Below are 16865 nucleotides of genomic sequence, written 5' to 3' on the forward strand. Positions count from 1 at the left end.
GCGAGCGGTGTGCAGCAGAGACATGTGCACACAGCTCCTCATCGACCGCTCTGTAAAAACACCAGAGCAGAGCATGGAATCAATCTGCGCACACGCATCCACACGGACACGGACCTAATCTAACTAGTGTTTCATATTATTACCAACAAGTATCTGATCTGTTTGAATTGCTCAGCTAAGGAGCAGAGTGTGTGGAACGATTTTCTTCAGAGCAATCCATCATCTTCATCATAAGTGGAGATTAAAAAAAAAAAAATGTCTCATTTTTGCAATTTTTGTAATATTTTTTATTGTATTACTGTTTTTGATTTTACAACAATTTCATTTGCTCTAGGATATTAAAGATGCACTATGAAACATTTCTGCTGGAGGATCTGGCACCTGAAGATTTTGCTTTTACTGGAATGTTCCACGGTATGGCATTATAGTATCTAGCGCCATGAAGAAGACGAGGTGAAGTTACTGGTCAGATCTGTGAAATGTCTCTCGCAAAAGCAAGTCATAATGTTAAGGTCAGTTTTGAGCAATAAAGCAACTTTTTAAAGATGCACTATGTCAGCATCTTTAAAAGTGTTTTTATATTTGATTTTGTGAGCTACTGTGTCCAAGTAATTAGACTTGTCCATAAATAAAGTTGGTTTAGTCTGAGCAGCAGGCCTCATTACGCCTGGTCTGCACAGAGCCCAGTGCGTCATATATTTGGAGCAGACGGCCTTCGTATATTACACACACAAGTCCTGCCTAGACACTGCAGACTGCTGCACAGCGGCAGGTGCTCGTTCTCTGAGCTGATGGTTGCCAGTTTGAATCCTGACATAAACATCTTTGGATGACAGGTCACATCCTCTGGCTCACAGTTTGGCTGTGAGATTCCAGCTCCCACAGATGATATTCAGGGCTCCCGCTCTTTTTCACTGACAAAACTGATTGACTTTTTCATGACCTAAAGTGAATTTTCCATGACCTTACGGCACCTACATGTGTAGAATTGATGAGACTTTTAGGGCTAAGCATGAAATGAGAACTCTTTACCTTTTGGTTTGGGATTATAGTTTTTGAACATTCAAAATCCTGTCAGTGCATTTATTGTCGTCTCTTTTCAACAAAAGGTGCAGATGTTCAGCAATAATCACAATAACCTAATGATAACTTAACGCTCAACACTGGAGTTGCCTGAAAGAGATACTAAAATTCCACGACTTTTCCAGGCCTGGAAAATGACATTTTCAATTTCCAGGATTTCCATGACTGTGGGAACCCTGAATACTGTTGTTCTGTTCTTGGGCAAGACACTTAACCTGCTCCATCTCCACTGCCTGTGTACACTCGCACCAACTCACTCCCACCCAGATGTGTTCACGTGCACAAAGATCCTCATCATCATGGATGGAGGAGCTCTGCTGCTCAGATGTTTGAAGATTCTCTTCAAACATCATAAGAAGATGAGCTAGTGTTGTGCACACAGATATTACTGAAATCTCTGATGGTTTGTGGCTTACGATGAGGACTTAAGTCCAGCACGTGGTTGAGAGGGCAGCCTTTGTTCATCTCTGGATTAAAAGATTCACTACTTAGAAAGTCGATATGAAAAACAATTCATTCCATTATCCATTAGCGACATCTGGGTAAAATTTAGTCAAAAAAAAAAAAAAGTCTTTTGTGATGAAATGAGCAAATGAAGTGGAAAAATAACATGAAAGATTAACTTCAGACAATGAAATACTTAATATTCGATGCAGGCAGTAAGTACACAGCAGACTGACATTTCAAGAGCCGCTTATACAGTATGTGTACTGGGGTAATACACGTTCTGCTGAAGTACATGGGTATTTGAGACGAATGTGCAGAAGGAAGCATGTGTGTTTGTGGACAGAACAGATGAATGTGCTTTTATTTCAACTGGATTTAAGTGAGGTTTGATTTTTGTCTTGTTCTGCTGTTATGATGTTTCGACCAATCAGATTCACAGTGACGTTTTGCTTTTCCTTTCAGTGAGAGTCATCACAGACTGATCATGTGTAGACCTCACAGAGTGACACACACATGAGTCTGGTATGAGCACTGCTGTGGACCAGTAACCACACTGGAGCCTCAATGGACTTCCACAGACGTCCACAGATCCTTCAGGCCCACCCACTGACATGTGAGTGCGGTACATAATGGAGTATTGTATGGGCCTTCTTGACGCCTGTAATCACTGGCACGTCTCCTGCTGCTTTGTACAGAGACAGAAATGACATGTCCATCTGAACATGTCCCCTCAGCCTCCACAGAAGCTGCCTCCTGTAAGCCGATCACACAGAGCTGTTCCTTTAGCGCGCGCCTCTCTCTTTGTGTCCTAATCCTTTTTCTAATTGCACTTTCCCAGGCCTCAATCACTGCGACTTCCTTCTGGGTTTTACAGGCACTGGCCTCTGCAAAGCTCCTCTCTGCGTCGTGATTGGCCCCCCATCGGTCACGTGACTAGACCCTAACAAACGCGGCCATGTGGGAGCTGTGACAGATGACTGGCTGAAGCGGGACTGACAGTTCAAAACTCCAGGAGCGCCCCGACGTTGGACTTTCCTGTAATTTGCTGTAGTGCATGCTGGGAAATGCGGTTTGTGCTTAGATCTCATTAGTCTGGGCTAAACTACATGTGCTGTAATGGGAGACAAGGGAGAGTGAGGTGGAGCAGAGCAGGAGGGGACCAATCAAATATGATGTGCTCGATTGAAACGGATGGTGGGCACTTTCACCTCACAGCAAGAAGGTCAGACTCTGCGACTCACTTTCCCCAAGTATCTGAGCACAGTACAGATACAGTAGAAACAGATATATATGTGTAAGCAACTCTTGAGGTCAAAACAAGTTTGCTGTGTGCGTTTGCATCTGATTATAAAGTGTTTGATAATCAGGAAGTGCTGTCGTAAGTGTTATCGTGCTATTATCATAGTTCTCATTAGGGCTGGGTATCATTAAGAAGTTGCCGATACGATACATATCTCGATACAGTGCACTTTCGATTTGATATGATATATTTCAAATCGATTCGATACGGTTCAATAAAAAATAAAGTCTAAAACATGACTGTGATACTAAAGTCTTTGTTAAACCACTTCTTGTGTAAAGTTCATATGAAACACAAACATTTATTCATCAAAACAGTGAAAATGTCAAATGTGTCGCATAAATGAGTTTCCTTTCACTCCACAAGCCACAAAACTGTAGCTCTGTAACAAAATAATTTAGTAAAACACACGTAAAAATACTCTTGGTGATATATCGATACAGTAGCCCACGATATCGATACTGTTTCATCACATTAAACGATACGATATATCGATATTCCAATATTTTTTGCACACCCCTAGTTCTCATGCTATTTATTGTAGTATAAAAGTATATATCTGTTCCAGGGTATGACATATTTTCTCAAACAGGCACGAAAACAAAATGTTATTTGACTATTAAATGATAATCAAGATGTGCGCTATTATCATGCTAATTATTGTTATCTTTACAGTGATGGCAAAACAAAGGCATTAGTCTCTGAAAGTTGTGAAAAAAACACTCATAAACTCATCATGGTGAATAATTAGGATACTCAGAATGCAAAAGGTAAGTGAGGAACAACTTTGAATCACTGTTTTTCACGTTTTGACACAGTAAAAATCAAGTACAGTGGATTTAAATGAAAAGGACAAGTGTTATTTTGTGTTGAAAAACTATAAAATGAAATGAAATGTTGTGATATTGTGATCCTGATATCACAGTGATGATACAAACGTTCTTTCAGACAACAGAATGTGATTTTCGACAGTTTATGGTAGTACTTTCTTTTCTTTTCCCATGATCCGCAATGGTCGTTGTTTTGCAAGTCTCAAGTAAGTCTCAAATCTTTGACCTCAAGTCCGAGTCAAGTCCATGTCAAATACAGGCAAGTCCAAATTGAGTCTCAAGTCACTGGCCCATAAGTCCAAGTCAAGTCCAAGTTGTTTGCTTTGAGCTTCAAGTCAAGTCTTTAAACCAAAGTACCAAATGCAGCTTAGGTTGTTGCCATTTATATGAATTTTAAACTAGATTGTACTTAAAAGGTCATGGTATATTTATATATGAGTTGTAGAAATGTTATTTTTTTCCTTTTTAAATGTCTTGAGAAGATCTTAGTGTGAATCATTATGTTCAGAACAGAAAGAATTCAGATGTGAAAGTGATAAATAAGAGTTATTTTTTCATGCACTGAAATGGAAGGATCAAGTTCTGTGTAGTTCCTTCTGTTTTTCTGTACTGTACTGCATATTACTGACTAATACTGTAGTACATTTTTTGAGGATACTATCTCACAGTATTTCAGTCACATCCAAAGTAACAAACAGAAGTGGGAGAGACATGTTCCAGTTTGTTCCTGTAAAATTAAACACAGCATTTATCAACTGTAGAGAAAAGTATTTTCTAAAACATATTGTTTTAGGACACAGGTGTCAAACATACGGCCCGGGGGCCAGATCCGGTCCTCCAAGACCTTTAATCTGGCCCTCGGCTGATTTTTTACAAAAATATTTTAATTATATTTTCTATTAAAATATTGTTAATTTCCTGTTGTGCTTATCATATCAGCGTCTCCAGCGTCTCTGTACGTGGCCCCTCCCACCAGAGCAGCACAAATGAAGACTTGTCTCTTTCCAAACGCTCTTAAAGGACGATCGTTTTGACTGTTGACCGTGACACCCTCATCAGAAAAATGTCCAACATGAGAAAAGTGGAGCCGAGTGCAGGATTTTCCAAGAAAAATAGATTTATTCCTTTTTGCACACAAGTTCATGTTAAAACATTGTGTTGAAATTGCGTTTTTCTTAAAGTTTCAGGTTGTTCATAATATTATAATATTTTGTAAAAGAAGAGTTCATCAATTTAAAAAGATTTCTGTAATAGATTTGCATTTTTCTGCACAAATATTTGAACTTATTGTTATTTTTGGGGTTTATATGACATGAGTTTTCTGATCCGGCCCCTTTGGGATCAAAGTAGGTTGGATACGGCCCCCGGACCAAAATGAGTTTGACACCCCGTTTTAGGAGAAGCACCAAGTCTTCTCAAGTCACAGGCCACAAGTCTGAGTCAAGTCCCAAGTCTTTGTCCATTTTATCAAGCCAAGTCTCAAGTCCTAAAAATAGTGACTCAAGTCTGACTCGAGTCCAAGTCTTACCTCTGATGTGCTCTTATACATATGTGCTCCAGGTCATTCTAAAGACATTCAGGAAAGGCTCATTTCTGTGCTGTGAATGGGACTTGCTCAAATGAGTGTCTACTTTCGATACTAGTTCATATATCGACAAATTTCAGATTTTCGACAGCCCCAGTCGTGAGAATTACATATCGTCCTCACCCAGTCTGTGATGCTGTTTATGTGAGAGCTCTTGTTCAGACAGGTACAGAACTCAAGTTGAAGCTGTGGTGCTGTAGTGATTGTGCTTTGGTGGAGGGGAGGCACAGATAAGTGGGTAAACACTATTTATCTGCTTTGATGACTCAATGTGGCAGCTTTTATCTGGAGGTATAAAGCAATTACTCATCTCAGCCTGATAATAAATGTGCCATTACTCATTTAAATGACGCCGTGTGTGCTTGGAATTAGTTCATTTTGGGAAACATCCATCAGGGGGCTGTTGTGTTCTGACAGCCCCAAACTGTCTGCAGTACAAAGTATATCTGCAGTATAAAGTATATCTGCAGTACAAAGTATGGTGTAGGATGGTCAAAAGTATCGGAAATCATATAGTAATCCATATTTAAACTAGTAACATAACTAATTTGAGCACAAGTCCCATTTGGTGGACAGAAATGAACCTTTCCTGAAAGCTGAATAACCCCATGGTAATATAAAAGAAAGTACTACTACTTAATGTTTAAAATGACTTTCTATTGCTGAGGTAAAGGGTGTTTTTAATCATCACTGTGGTAATGGAATTAGTATTGAGTCTATTCCTTAATACTGAAATCGAGTTTCGTGACAACACTAATCTGCAGTACACAGTATTTCTCAAGTTATTTATACAGTCTATGGTTTTAACACAGTCCTACATGTGTCCAAACAGCACTCACTTGTCAAAAACTAAACCCAAGTCTGCGCTGTCTCTGCAATTTCAAGTAGATGGTGACATCATGACTGCTCTGCACTGAAAATCTAATAAGTAGACCTTGAAAAAAAAAAAATCAGGAAAACCGATTGCCCTGAACAAACTGACTAAAGTGGACTGTGAATCTAAATCTTACAAGTAATTCATCTTTCATCTCATTAGTGTATTTTAGTTTTCATTCATAGAACTCATGTTGTGAAGCTGTGCCAACGAGTCAGTCAGTTCCTCAAATCTGAAATCTGTAGTAACTTTTATTTTAAGAGGAAGTTCATCTTACTTGGTAAAACATGGAAACCGATTGCCTTGAACTGAGCAAGTAAATGTTACTTTTAGACACAAGTTAGAGTAAAAACAGGTTCTGTTCTACAATAATGTCATTTAAATCTGCACCAGGTACAAGGATTTAAATATGTATTAGTCTTTGAAAAAAATGTTACAAAACTTTAGTTCATCTTAAGTTCAAACACATCGTAACATGTGAAACAATAAAATAATAAAGCTCAGTCATTCCTCAACTCAACCAAGACCCCCACACTTAGAACTTAAAATACTTGAAGAAACAAAACAGGTGGAATTGAGCACAGACTGGATGAACAGAGGGAGGATATAGAGTCGCTCTGGGAGGATCAGGGAATGAGTGGCGGCTGTCGGAAAAACAGGGAGGTCGCAAAAGGAGGAGCGGAACAGACTGGGAAATGGAGCTGGACTCCTCCCGTTACTCGTCTCATTCAAGTTGACCTGAGTCTAATTGACAATTCATGTGCTTTTTTCACCCTCAAAATAACTGTTACTTTACCACAATCATTAAGATCCACTAATTTGTAGCTGTGAGTAAAGTAAACGAGCTGAATGCAAGTGAACCCTAGTGTTAGATTTTACAGTGTGATTACAGATACTCACTCTCTTCTTTATTCCTCCAGGTCCTGTCTATTTAAGCAGCTTTGTTTAAATGTTGTTGTTATTGGAGTTGAGGTGTTTAGTCCAACTTTAAATATCCTCAGCTGAAAATGTAAAATTACCTGAGAAGAATCATTTACTTTATCTGTAATTTTAAACATTACTACTCTACACTACTACTCTATATGTCATTTATTTTCGTATTTATTGTGCTCTGTGTCATGCCCATACCTTGATAGTGGTGGTCCCGAGCTCCAGTCCCACCAGCACCGTGCGGTCCACCAGCTCTGCCACCCGCGCGTCGCCCACCTTCAGGGAGTCCTGCACCAGCTCAGTGACGTCCAGCTGCCAGTCGGGCCCCAGCATGGTGATGACCTGGTCCGTGCCCTCGGTGGAGGTGGTGTGGAACTGCGTGAGCACTTTGACCTGAGCGCGCTGGAACTGCAGGGTACAGCCTCGAGTGATGCGGCGCTCTTCATCGTCGTCCTCCCCCTCACTGTCCCTCGCACTCCTGCACACACACACACACACACACACACACACACGAGCAATCAAAAGTCTGGACACACGTTTTCATTCACGTTTCTTCTTTATTTCCATGATTATTTACACTGTAGATTCACTCTGAAGGCATCAAAACTATGATAAAATCTACAATAATTATGTGTCAAAAGCATAATTCAATAGTTTACATAGTTTACTTTTACAACCGAAGAGGCCAGCCGGTTATTTTAGAGGTTTGCACATGCGCACTGACAACCACAGCCAACTCAAACGGCTCTGAATAAACCCATATCATCATCCACGGGAACCGGAGGTGTGCGGCAAATTCACGTAAGTGCACGAGCGGCAGGAGACGACAACAGCAGCACGAACTTTCAACACAAGTGGCTAAAAATAACTTGTTTTTAGTAACAAGTCAGCAGCTTTGCGTTTATAATAATTACATATTAGTTTGAAATAAAAGCCGTCATTTAATCAAACAGTGTGTTAGTTTCAGGGCTATTTTGTGTGAAATGGAGGATCCGGACGGAGCAGTGGAGTGAGTGGCTCGTGCAGCGAGGAGTCCGTCTCATCTGTGTGTTTATGAAGGAGCGACAGTGTGAGTGGAATAACAGCACTATTACACACGTGTGTGGAGGAACATGTGTGTGTCCTGGACCTACTCTGCTTCAGGGAAATGCAGGACGTTTCAGGTTAAATGAGGTTTTCTGCATGTGTGAGAAGTGAGTGATGGCGCGCTGTTCTAAAGCACTGCTGTGTTTAAGGTTATGTTTGTGACACATCACGCTGTGTTATTATAAATGCATGAATGTGCCTTTTGTGTAGTGATTGCATTACATGTGTGTATAGGTGTCATATGTCACTCATATGGTTTCTATAGATACATAATAATAATAATACTAGACAACAAATGTACTGAAGGCTCAGCTGGATAAATAAGAGCAGAAGCAGAAACAAATAGCCCTGTGTGTACAAAGATGGTGTCAAATACAGTCCAATATACAAATGTTACTAAACTCTCTGGTCTAGGTTTCTCTAATTTAAGGCCAAAATGGCTCAGTGCACATGCAATTAATGTGAGTAAAATAAATATACTCATTTGCAATGTAGTTTGCAAGAAAAGCAGCGTTATTAAATTGTTATCAACTAAATGTCCAGCCAAAGTCTGCTTACCTACACATAAAAGTCACCGTACACTACTAGAATGTAACAGAAATACACACAAATAACTCAACACTTGTTTTAGATTAAACACATACAGTCACCCTTTACTTTGAACCCTGGTTTGGTCCATTTTTTGACACCACACATCTGTTAAGTGAAAACCATTTCAGGAGACTTCATCAAGAAGTTCACTGAGGCCAAGGCCAAGGGTTTGCAGCTCTGTACACAAAGCAATGGGAGGATTTCAATTTAAACTGATCATATCTCATATATCATATCTTTGATCTCTTCCATGTGTATATAAAATGTAGACACTGAATGAGAAGGTGTGTCCAGGTATTTCATTGACACATGCGTGTGTGAGTGCTCCTGTATCATTGTATTCCAGGTTTTAGTGCTCACTGTCATTCTTCAGCCCTGATCTACACCTACTTCTCTGCACTTACGTCAAAAATTCAAAAATCTAAAGACACATTTATACTGGAATATCCAGACATAATGGAACAGGCTGTGGTGCTCTCCTCATCCGACTTACTGCAGACCTTATCAATAACTCAAATAGAACATCCTTGCTGCTCCGTGCTCGACTCAGATAACCATGTGTATGTCTGTCTGCTCAGAAAGATATGTTCCAAATAATAATTGCTCAATAAATACTTTTTTTTGGTGGCTATTTTTCAACAAACTAAAAAACTGTAATCATCAGCTCGGAGGGAACGTCTCTGGGCCTTGGGCAGAGCCTCGGCAGCAGCTCCTCTGCACTGAACTGGACTCAGCGCAGACCCACAAGCACCAGCTCCTTCACTCTGCTCACTCCATCACAGACACTGCGGTTCTTACAGCGAGAGAAATGATTCCACCTTTACAATGGTGAATGTTAAATGGTCACTATGGTCTTTATATAAAGCTTTTCCACCTTCAAGGCGCTCAAAGCCATTTATACAACAAGGAACCACTCGCTCACATTCACACACCGTTGTACGCAGACACTGGGGGTGAGATGGGTTAAGTGTCTTGCCCAAGGACACAACAACATAATTTATCTGTGAGAGCTGGAATCGCGATGATGATGATGATGATGATGTTTACGTCGAGAGCGGGATACAGTTGTACGCACCATTAAGAGAGTATCAGAGTATTGGTTCAGTTCATATGGCAGATCCAAAACATGTGCAGCTTTTTACCTTCGAAAACACCTTCAGTCTAGTCAGTCTAGTGTCTGAACCAGAGAAATGTCCATGTGTTTGTCTCCAGTAGAGACAGACTACTTTATACCAGTCAGTGAGGATTAATTTTGCATAACACACAAGTGGTCCGGCAGCAGCTCAATCACTGCTCCAGTGCCATCACCATAGCAACAGGTAAACAAATACTCAATTGCTGTGACTCGACAATGTTGGTACTAGCTTCATGGAAAACACAGAAATGAGCAAGTTTTTCCCCCCGCTCCCCTCATTAATACTCCCATATTATGCAAAATCATTAAACCTATATATATATTTTTAAAAAGTGCAGTAGTTCCATTAGCGGGACACACGCTGATTATGTTGTAGGCAGTTTTGTGAGTAACGTGTTATAAAAGTAACAAATTACTGGAATGCATTGCTTTTTGCTGTAAAACAGTAATGTGGCATTACAGGGAAAAAAAATAGTCTAGAATAGAATATATTTTACTCGGTACAAATGTGAGTAACACGCCTTACAATCGTTTTTTTAACCTGGATTGAAGCGGTGGGTTTTTCTTCATACAAATTCACAAAAATCACCATGAAACGCTGGAGACGCGCCCGTGTAGACTTGTTGGGTGACCGCGAGCTAAAGGACCAGTGCAGAACTCCACTCTGAAATGGTTCAGTCCTGGTTCAGCTCTGGTTTAGTCCTAATTTAGTCCTGGTTTAGACCTAGATTAGTCCTGGTTTAGTCCTCGGTTCCAGTCCTCGGTTTAGACCTAGTTAAGTCCTAGTTTAGTCCTGGTTCAGTCTTGGTTTAGACCTGGCTTAATCCTGGTTCAGTTCTGGTTCAGTTCTGGTTCAGTCCTGGTTTAGTCCTGGTTCAGTCTTGGTTTAGACCTGGTTTAATCCTGGTTCAGTTCTGGTTCAGTCCTGGTTCAGTTCTGGTTCAGTCCTGGTTTAGTCCTGGTTCAGTCTTGGTTTAGACCTGGTTTAATCCTGGTTCAGTTCTGGTTCAGTTCTGGTTCAGTCCTGGTTCAGTCCATATACGGCGCAAAAGTTCAGCATCTTCGTAGTTATTTTGGTGAGAGTAACTTAAAAGTGCTGCAGTAGTCGTGTAATGCCTTATATTTTAAATGCAGTAATATTGTAATGCAACTAATTACTTTGAAATGACAGTAACAAGTCATAAATAATACATTACAGTTTTGAAATAACTTGCCTCTCAGTGGTTGTAGGCTAGGCAAACAATTTATCAAGGAAATCCGACTGCTGACGACTGGGAAACAGGCTGTCCATCTCCTGTGTAACCAGAGCAGAGGCTGTGCCCGGTGGCAGCCGTCCCACCTGTGCTGTGCTTGCTCGACTAACTGCCCTTTGGCAAGTTGTGTAATCCATTTTGCAGCCAGGAGTTAAACTGCTGTGTCACCGTTAGATGACATCATTCGGCAGAGTCCTCGTGTGATGACATCATTTGGAGCGCTCTCACTCATATGCAGACCTGCATCAGAATGTCAAACACTGCGGCCTGATTACAGCTGCTCACACTTTCATGCTCTTATGCTCTTACACTTGTTCTGACACAGCTAAAGCTGTTCAGGTTCTGTCCTGTGAATGGGACATTTTTTATGTCGATATCTGCTCAAATAAGTACCTAGTTTCAATATGAGTTTTAGTATGAATGAATATTTGATTTTCAATACTTTTGACATCCCTCGTCTAAATCTGCAGGCCCCACGAATACATTATGTAGACATGGAGACACAGTTATTTGAATGCAATTATAAACAGGTGCTTTTCAGGGTTAGTTTGAAGATGGAGTGAGTGAGTCTCTGATGTGTCTGGACAGGGAGCACCAGGGAGAGCGGCCGTAAATGTATCCTGTAGGTTTGATGCAGCAGACAGCTGATGTTACCGTCTTTTTGTGGGCAGAAAGTCAATTCAACTCTGTGGTCTGCTGGGCAGGAAGCCTCCAGTATGAGACCGATGGTGCAGAATGGCAGCCTCACTTCTATCAGCCTGCCCCAGGGCAGCTGTGGCTACAATTGTAGCTTGCCACCATCAACACAAGTGTGGAGTGACTGAATAATGAACTGTAAAGCACTTTGGGTGTCTTGAAAGGTGCTATATAAATACAATGATTAATTAATAATTAATGAAGGACGCTGTGCACTTGGATAAGCTGGAAGGCACGAGCTGTATTAGGAGCAGAGCTTGACTCACTCACATCTTTGGCTGAGAAGAGGGTCCTAAACAAGCTCCTGACCATCCTGCAGCACCTACACAGCACCATCACCGACAGGAGAGCACCTTTGTGGCCAGGTTGTTGTCTCTGTCCTGCTCCATGGACACACTCTGGAAGTCGTTTGTACCACACGCCTTACGACTATTCAACACGTAACTATAATTTGATAAATGTATATAAATTGATGTTATGTATTGTATGCTGCCTAAAATTCGAGATATTAAAGTAAGTATCTAGTATCTATCTAATTGCCTTGGTAACTGAGATCATTTTTCATCACTCTGAACCCCGTGAATACTTTCATTCCTCTGTATTTTGCTCATGTTCTAACAGAGTTACCCTTAAAGGTTCAGTGTGTCACTTGGAGGTCACATGTCACCTGCATCATTTCATGGAAATAGAAACTTAAAGAGCCATACTTTAGGACACTGTCATGGAGATAGATATGGTTTAATGCCATACTGTGGAAGATTATAGTCAGGGTCTAGCCAGGGGTGGATTCATGAAAATCGTGCACTTCTGGAAAAGTTTTTGATTTTTGGCAGGGTGTTAGGTATAGGTCTAAGATTTTCAAAAATATGTATCCATGGATACAAGTTGGGGTGTGCCCCTAGTGGCAGGTACGCATAAAATCCAAACTGGCCCCCACTGAAAAGAGAAAAGGTTGTATCTACGCTTCCTTTAGTCTTAAATTGTTGTAAAATGTAATTTTTCTACTTTGTTTGATACAAGGAATTCAATTCTGATATATTCTTCTTATTTTTAGTAAATTTGTATGTTAAATCTATTATCATAGTCATATTTAACTGAAATAAGCTGTCTATATCTCTGAAAAAGTCACATTTATATATCACTCAGGGCCCTAGACCCATAGTTTTACCTCCAAGGTGCTTTTCTTTGTTGACTGGACAGGTCACTCATGTGGGCGTGTTGGAGCAGTGGTTTGCATTAATGCAAAACACTGCTGCTGAGTCCAATTTGCTTAAAACGTCTGGTAAATACCTTTCACTATAGTGTGAAAGATCACATGTGGTGAGCCAAAGGACTATTGTCCTGGTCCATGGTGCCATGGTAACTCTAACCTTCTGGCCGGGGGGAGACTCTTGGTCCTCTACCCAGGGACTGTGAACTTTCCCTGGGTTAGACTAGTCTAGTCAATTCAATTCAATTCAATTCAAAATGACTTTTTCAGAGATATAGACAATTTCAGTTAAATATGACTATGATAATAGACTGAACTTAAAAAAATGACTAAAAATAAGAAGAATATATCAGAATTGAATTCCTTGTATCAAACAAAGTAGAAAAACATTTTACAACAATTTAAGACTAATGAAAGTGTAGATACAACCTTTTCTCTTTTCAGTGGGGCCATTTTGGATTTTATGCAAACCTGCCACTAGGGGCACACCCCAACTTGTATCCATGGATTTTTGAAAACCTTAGGCCTATACCTAACACCTTACCAAAAATCAAAAACGTTATAGTACAATATTATTCTTTAAGAATGTACATATGGGTTTAGAGGCCCGAATGATCTTTATACAGTACGTTATTTCATTTCACAGATATGGACCGTTTTTCAAGCAAAAAGTGACCATGACATTAAATTTGATATGAAAAAGGTTTTAAAATAGGAAGATAATATTGAAATCCCATTCCTTTTATCAAATCAAGTAGAAAAAAGTGTCATTATACAACAATTTAAGACAAAAGTAAATTTTCTCTTTTCATGAATTTGATGTATACCGGCCACTAGGGGGTGCACCCCAACTTGTATCCATGGATTTTTTTTTACTTTGGCCCATACCTAACACCCTGCTAAAAATCTAAAACTTTTCCAGAAGTACACAATCCTTATGATATTTCAGAAATTCCCTCCCAACTAGTCAACAATTCCATGGAAACAAGCAGGAGGAGGCCTCCTCCAGGACAGAGTCAGGTTTGTGGTGATGCAAGCCAGCTCACAGAAAGGGTACTACTACTACTACTACTACTACTACTACTACTACTACTACTACTACTACTACTACTACTACTACTACTATATACTACTACTACTACTATAATACTATACTATACTACTACTACTACTAACTAACTACTACTACTACTACTACTACTACTACTACTACTACTATACTACTACTATAATAATAATAATAATAATAATAATAATAATACTCTACATTTACAGATGGTATCTTTGGTAGGGGAGATTACTGCTACAGCTGATCTACCATCAAATTAGAACAATTAGTTCATAAAATGCAGTGTGTGTATTGACTATAGAGGAGAGATTATAAATGTCTTTTTTCCTGTACATATTCTTCTATGGAGACAGTCAAACCCAAAGTGTCTCAGGTAAAAGAATGTTTTTATTACCGCTGCTGTCTTCACAACAACCTGTCATTATTTAAACGTTGTGAATCAGCCATTTTAAAGTATTGTATATGATTGAGTAAAGGCCCACAGAAACTGCAGAAACTGCAGTAGAGCTGTCTCAAAAGTTTGCACTTGCATTTCTAACGTCGTACATTTCCACAGTTTGTGCCCTCCTGGTTGTAATAAATCACACAGCGCCGCTAAACAACACCATTTACATTTTCACAGCCTCAGACTTTGCACACTGTGAGAAAACTGCCCCGTTTTGTGCTGCACACAAAACTGCACCTGGTTCACTTTTGGGGAACACCTTATAATAACTACTCCTTCATTAGTTTTAATAAAGCATGAAGAAAGCCTTCCTTCATAATAAACAAGTAGTTGATAGTTGGTTGCTAGGCGGGACAGCTAGAGGCTGAATCCCTATAGGTCAGGTGTCTGATGTTTCTGAAGCCTGTTCCCAGGGAGACGCCGTAATGTCATGGGACTGGATTTCACATCCAGTTTTCTACAACTTCAGGCTCTCCTATTTCATCCAGCCCACTCAAAGGGAAAACACAGAAAACACATGAATGTAATATGAAAAAATAAATAAATAAATAAAAATAAAAATTAATAAATAAAAGAAAGAAAGAATAAAGAAAATATCTACATGCAAATGATACAGGATTGCCCCTATTGACCCACTCATGTCGTCTCCCTCATGTTCTCCATGAGAGACACTGTGTGTGGCTCATATCTGTCCTTCCTCTTGGTGCTCATGTCTGTATGAGAAGAGCCTATGCGCTGTCACACTTGGCCTGACCTTTTCCTCTCTACATAATACTGTTTGCAGACTAAATGGCTGTAATAAGCTGTCATTAGCAGCTCTGACATTAAAGTGAGCGGGGCAGAGGAGGAGAACACCCTTTGGCCTTGGTCCTTCTTTAGCTCATGCTCAGATTGGACCTCTGAGCTGAGGCTGCCTCACGGACAGGAGACTCGTGTGGACATCTGACTCATTGAGGTTATATCAGAGGACAGGGAGGAGGGGCCGCACAGGCCAGCGCCATAAAAACCAGCTCCAGATAGAATGGGACTTTATTTTTTGTGCTCAATATTTTATTTGATTTTTAGTATTCATGGATGGAAGGTTTCATTAGCAAGTGCACATCTTAAAAATTTCAGAAACATTTCACCCTTATCACCCAGAATGTGGGACTTTCTGTGGGAATCACTGGTCTGGGTTTCCATTCCCTATATTAAAAGAAAACTCTTCCAGCAAGCAAGAACTCAATACTTCAAAATATCTACTGCATATTATCAATCACAGTTGCCAAAAGTATAGAAAATATATATGTAGCCCTCTGAATGAACTTCTACACATCTGTGGGGGGTGATGGAACCAGTGATGGAGGAGTTTAAAGAAATACTTCCCTCTGATTGGTCGTAGCGTCACAACAGTGGAGCATCTTACCCATCCACAAATGAACCAGGCACACAAATGTTCCACAATGTCAGACAGAAAGGCAGAAGACCGATTCTTAAGACTCTGTGAACTCACAAAGATTGCAGGAATTCATCTTGCTGGCAAGGCTAGAACAGACCTCAACAACTGAAGGATTACACAGATAGAACTCTGCAATGTCATAGAAAAGAAAGTTCTATGATTGAACGTTGAAAATCACATTCCATTGTCGAAATAAACAGTGTTTTAATCATCATGGCAGTGGACTCAGTATCAAGTGTTGATAGTACTGAAATTGAGTTTTAGTATAGATACTTCTATACCCCTACTATACTCCCTAGATAATACTCCCTACAACTATACAACAGCTCACCCTAATGTAACGGGTAAAGACCAAATTATAGTTCTATGTCGACTCAACGTACACTGCTGCCGTCGCCTTATCACTGTCGTTTTTGATTTATGGATCTGCGCTGAGGTCTATGCACTGCGAAGTAATTCACCACCACAAAGCTAGAAGGCGAGGGTTTAGAAATGGCATTCGTGTAAACAAAATGAAGGGAGAAAGCAGAGCACCGGAAATGTATGCAGAGCGGTGGGAGTGAGGACCAATCACAGGACCTTATTGTCTGCATCACTTTCCCTTGCTGTCTGCATCTGTTCGAAGCATAGTTTGAAACTTTTAGAGATTGCACGTCGGTTGACGCAGACGCTCTGCAGAGGGGGTTCACGGCAAAGCACACTCTCTGCGACATGATGCAGACGATTTGACTCACGACCGTAAATTGGGCTTTACCCCATGTCCTGCCAATCATTATATCGTTGTTGTGTGTACAGTATACAGCTGAGATTTTATATTTTATTACTTATTATCTTATTTATTTTGACTTGTACATATATAGTTATATAATTTTGTCTTATTTTGACACCTGTCT

The 16865-nt window shown here is 40.1% G+C and overlaps 1 protein-coding gene across 1 annotated transcript in view; it reads right to left on the reverse strand.

Annotated features, from left to right (window-relative positions):
- The window catches only part of tmem132e (transmembrane protein 132E), a 186004-nt gene that overhangs the window by 13561 nt on the left and 155578 nt on the right, over window positions 1-16865 (reverse strand). Inside the window, exon 7 of the mRNA XM_020924922.2 lies at window positions 7248-7527. Coding sequence (XP_020780581.1) covers window positions 7248-7527 — 280 coding nt within the window. The remainder of the gene's footprint in view (window positions 1-7247; window positions 7528-16865) is intronic.

Source organism: Boleophthalmus pectinirostris, unplaced genomic scaffold (genome assembly GCF_026225935.1).
Source record: "Boleophthalmus pectinirostris isolate CB_2022bp ecotype Guang Dong unplaced genomic scaffold, ASM2622593v1 HiC_scaffold_12, whole genome shotgun sequence".
Classification (NCBI taxonomy): domain Eukaryota; kingdom Metazoa; phylum Chordata; class Actinopteri; order Gobiiformes; family Gobiidae; genus Boleophthalmus; species Boleophthalmus pectinirostris.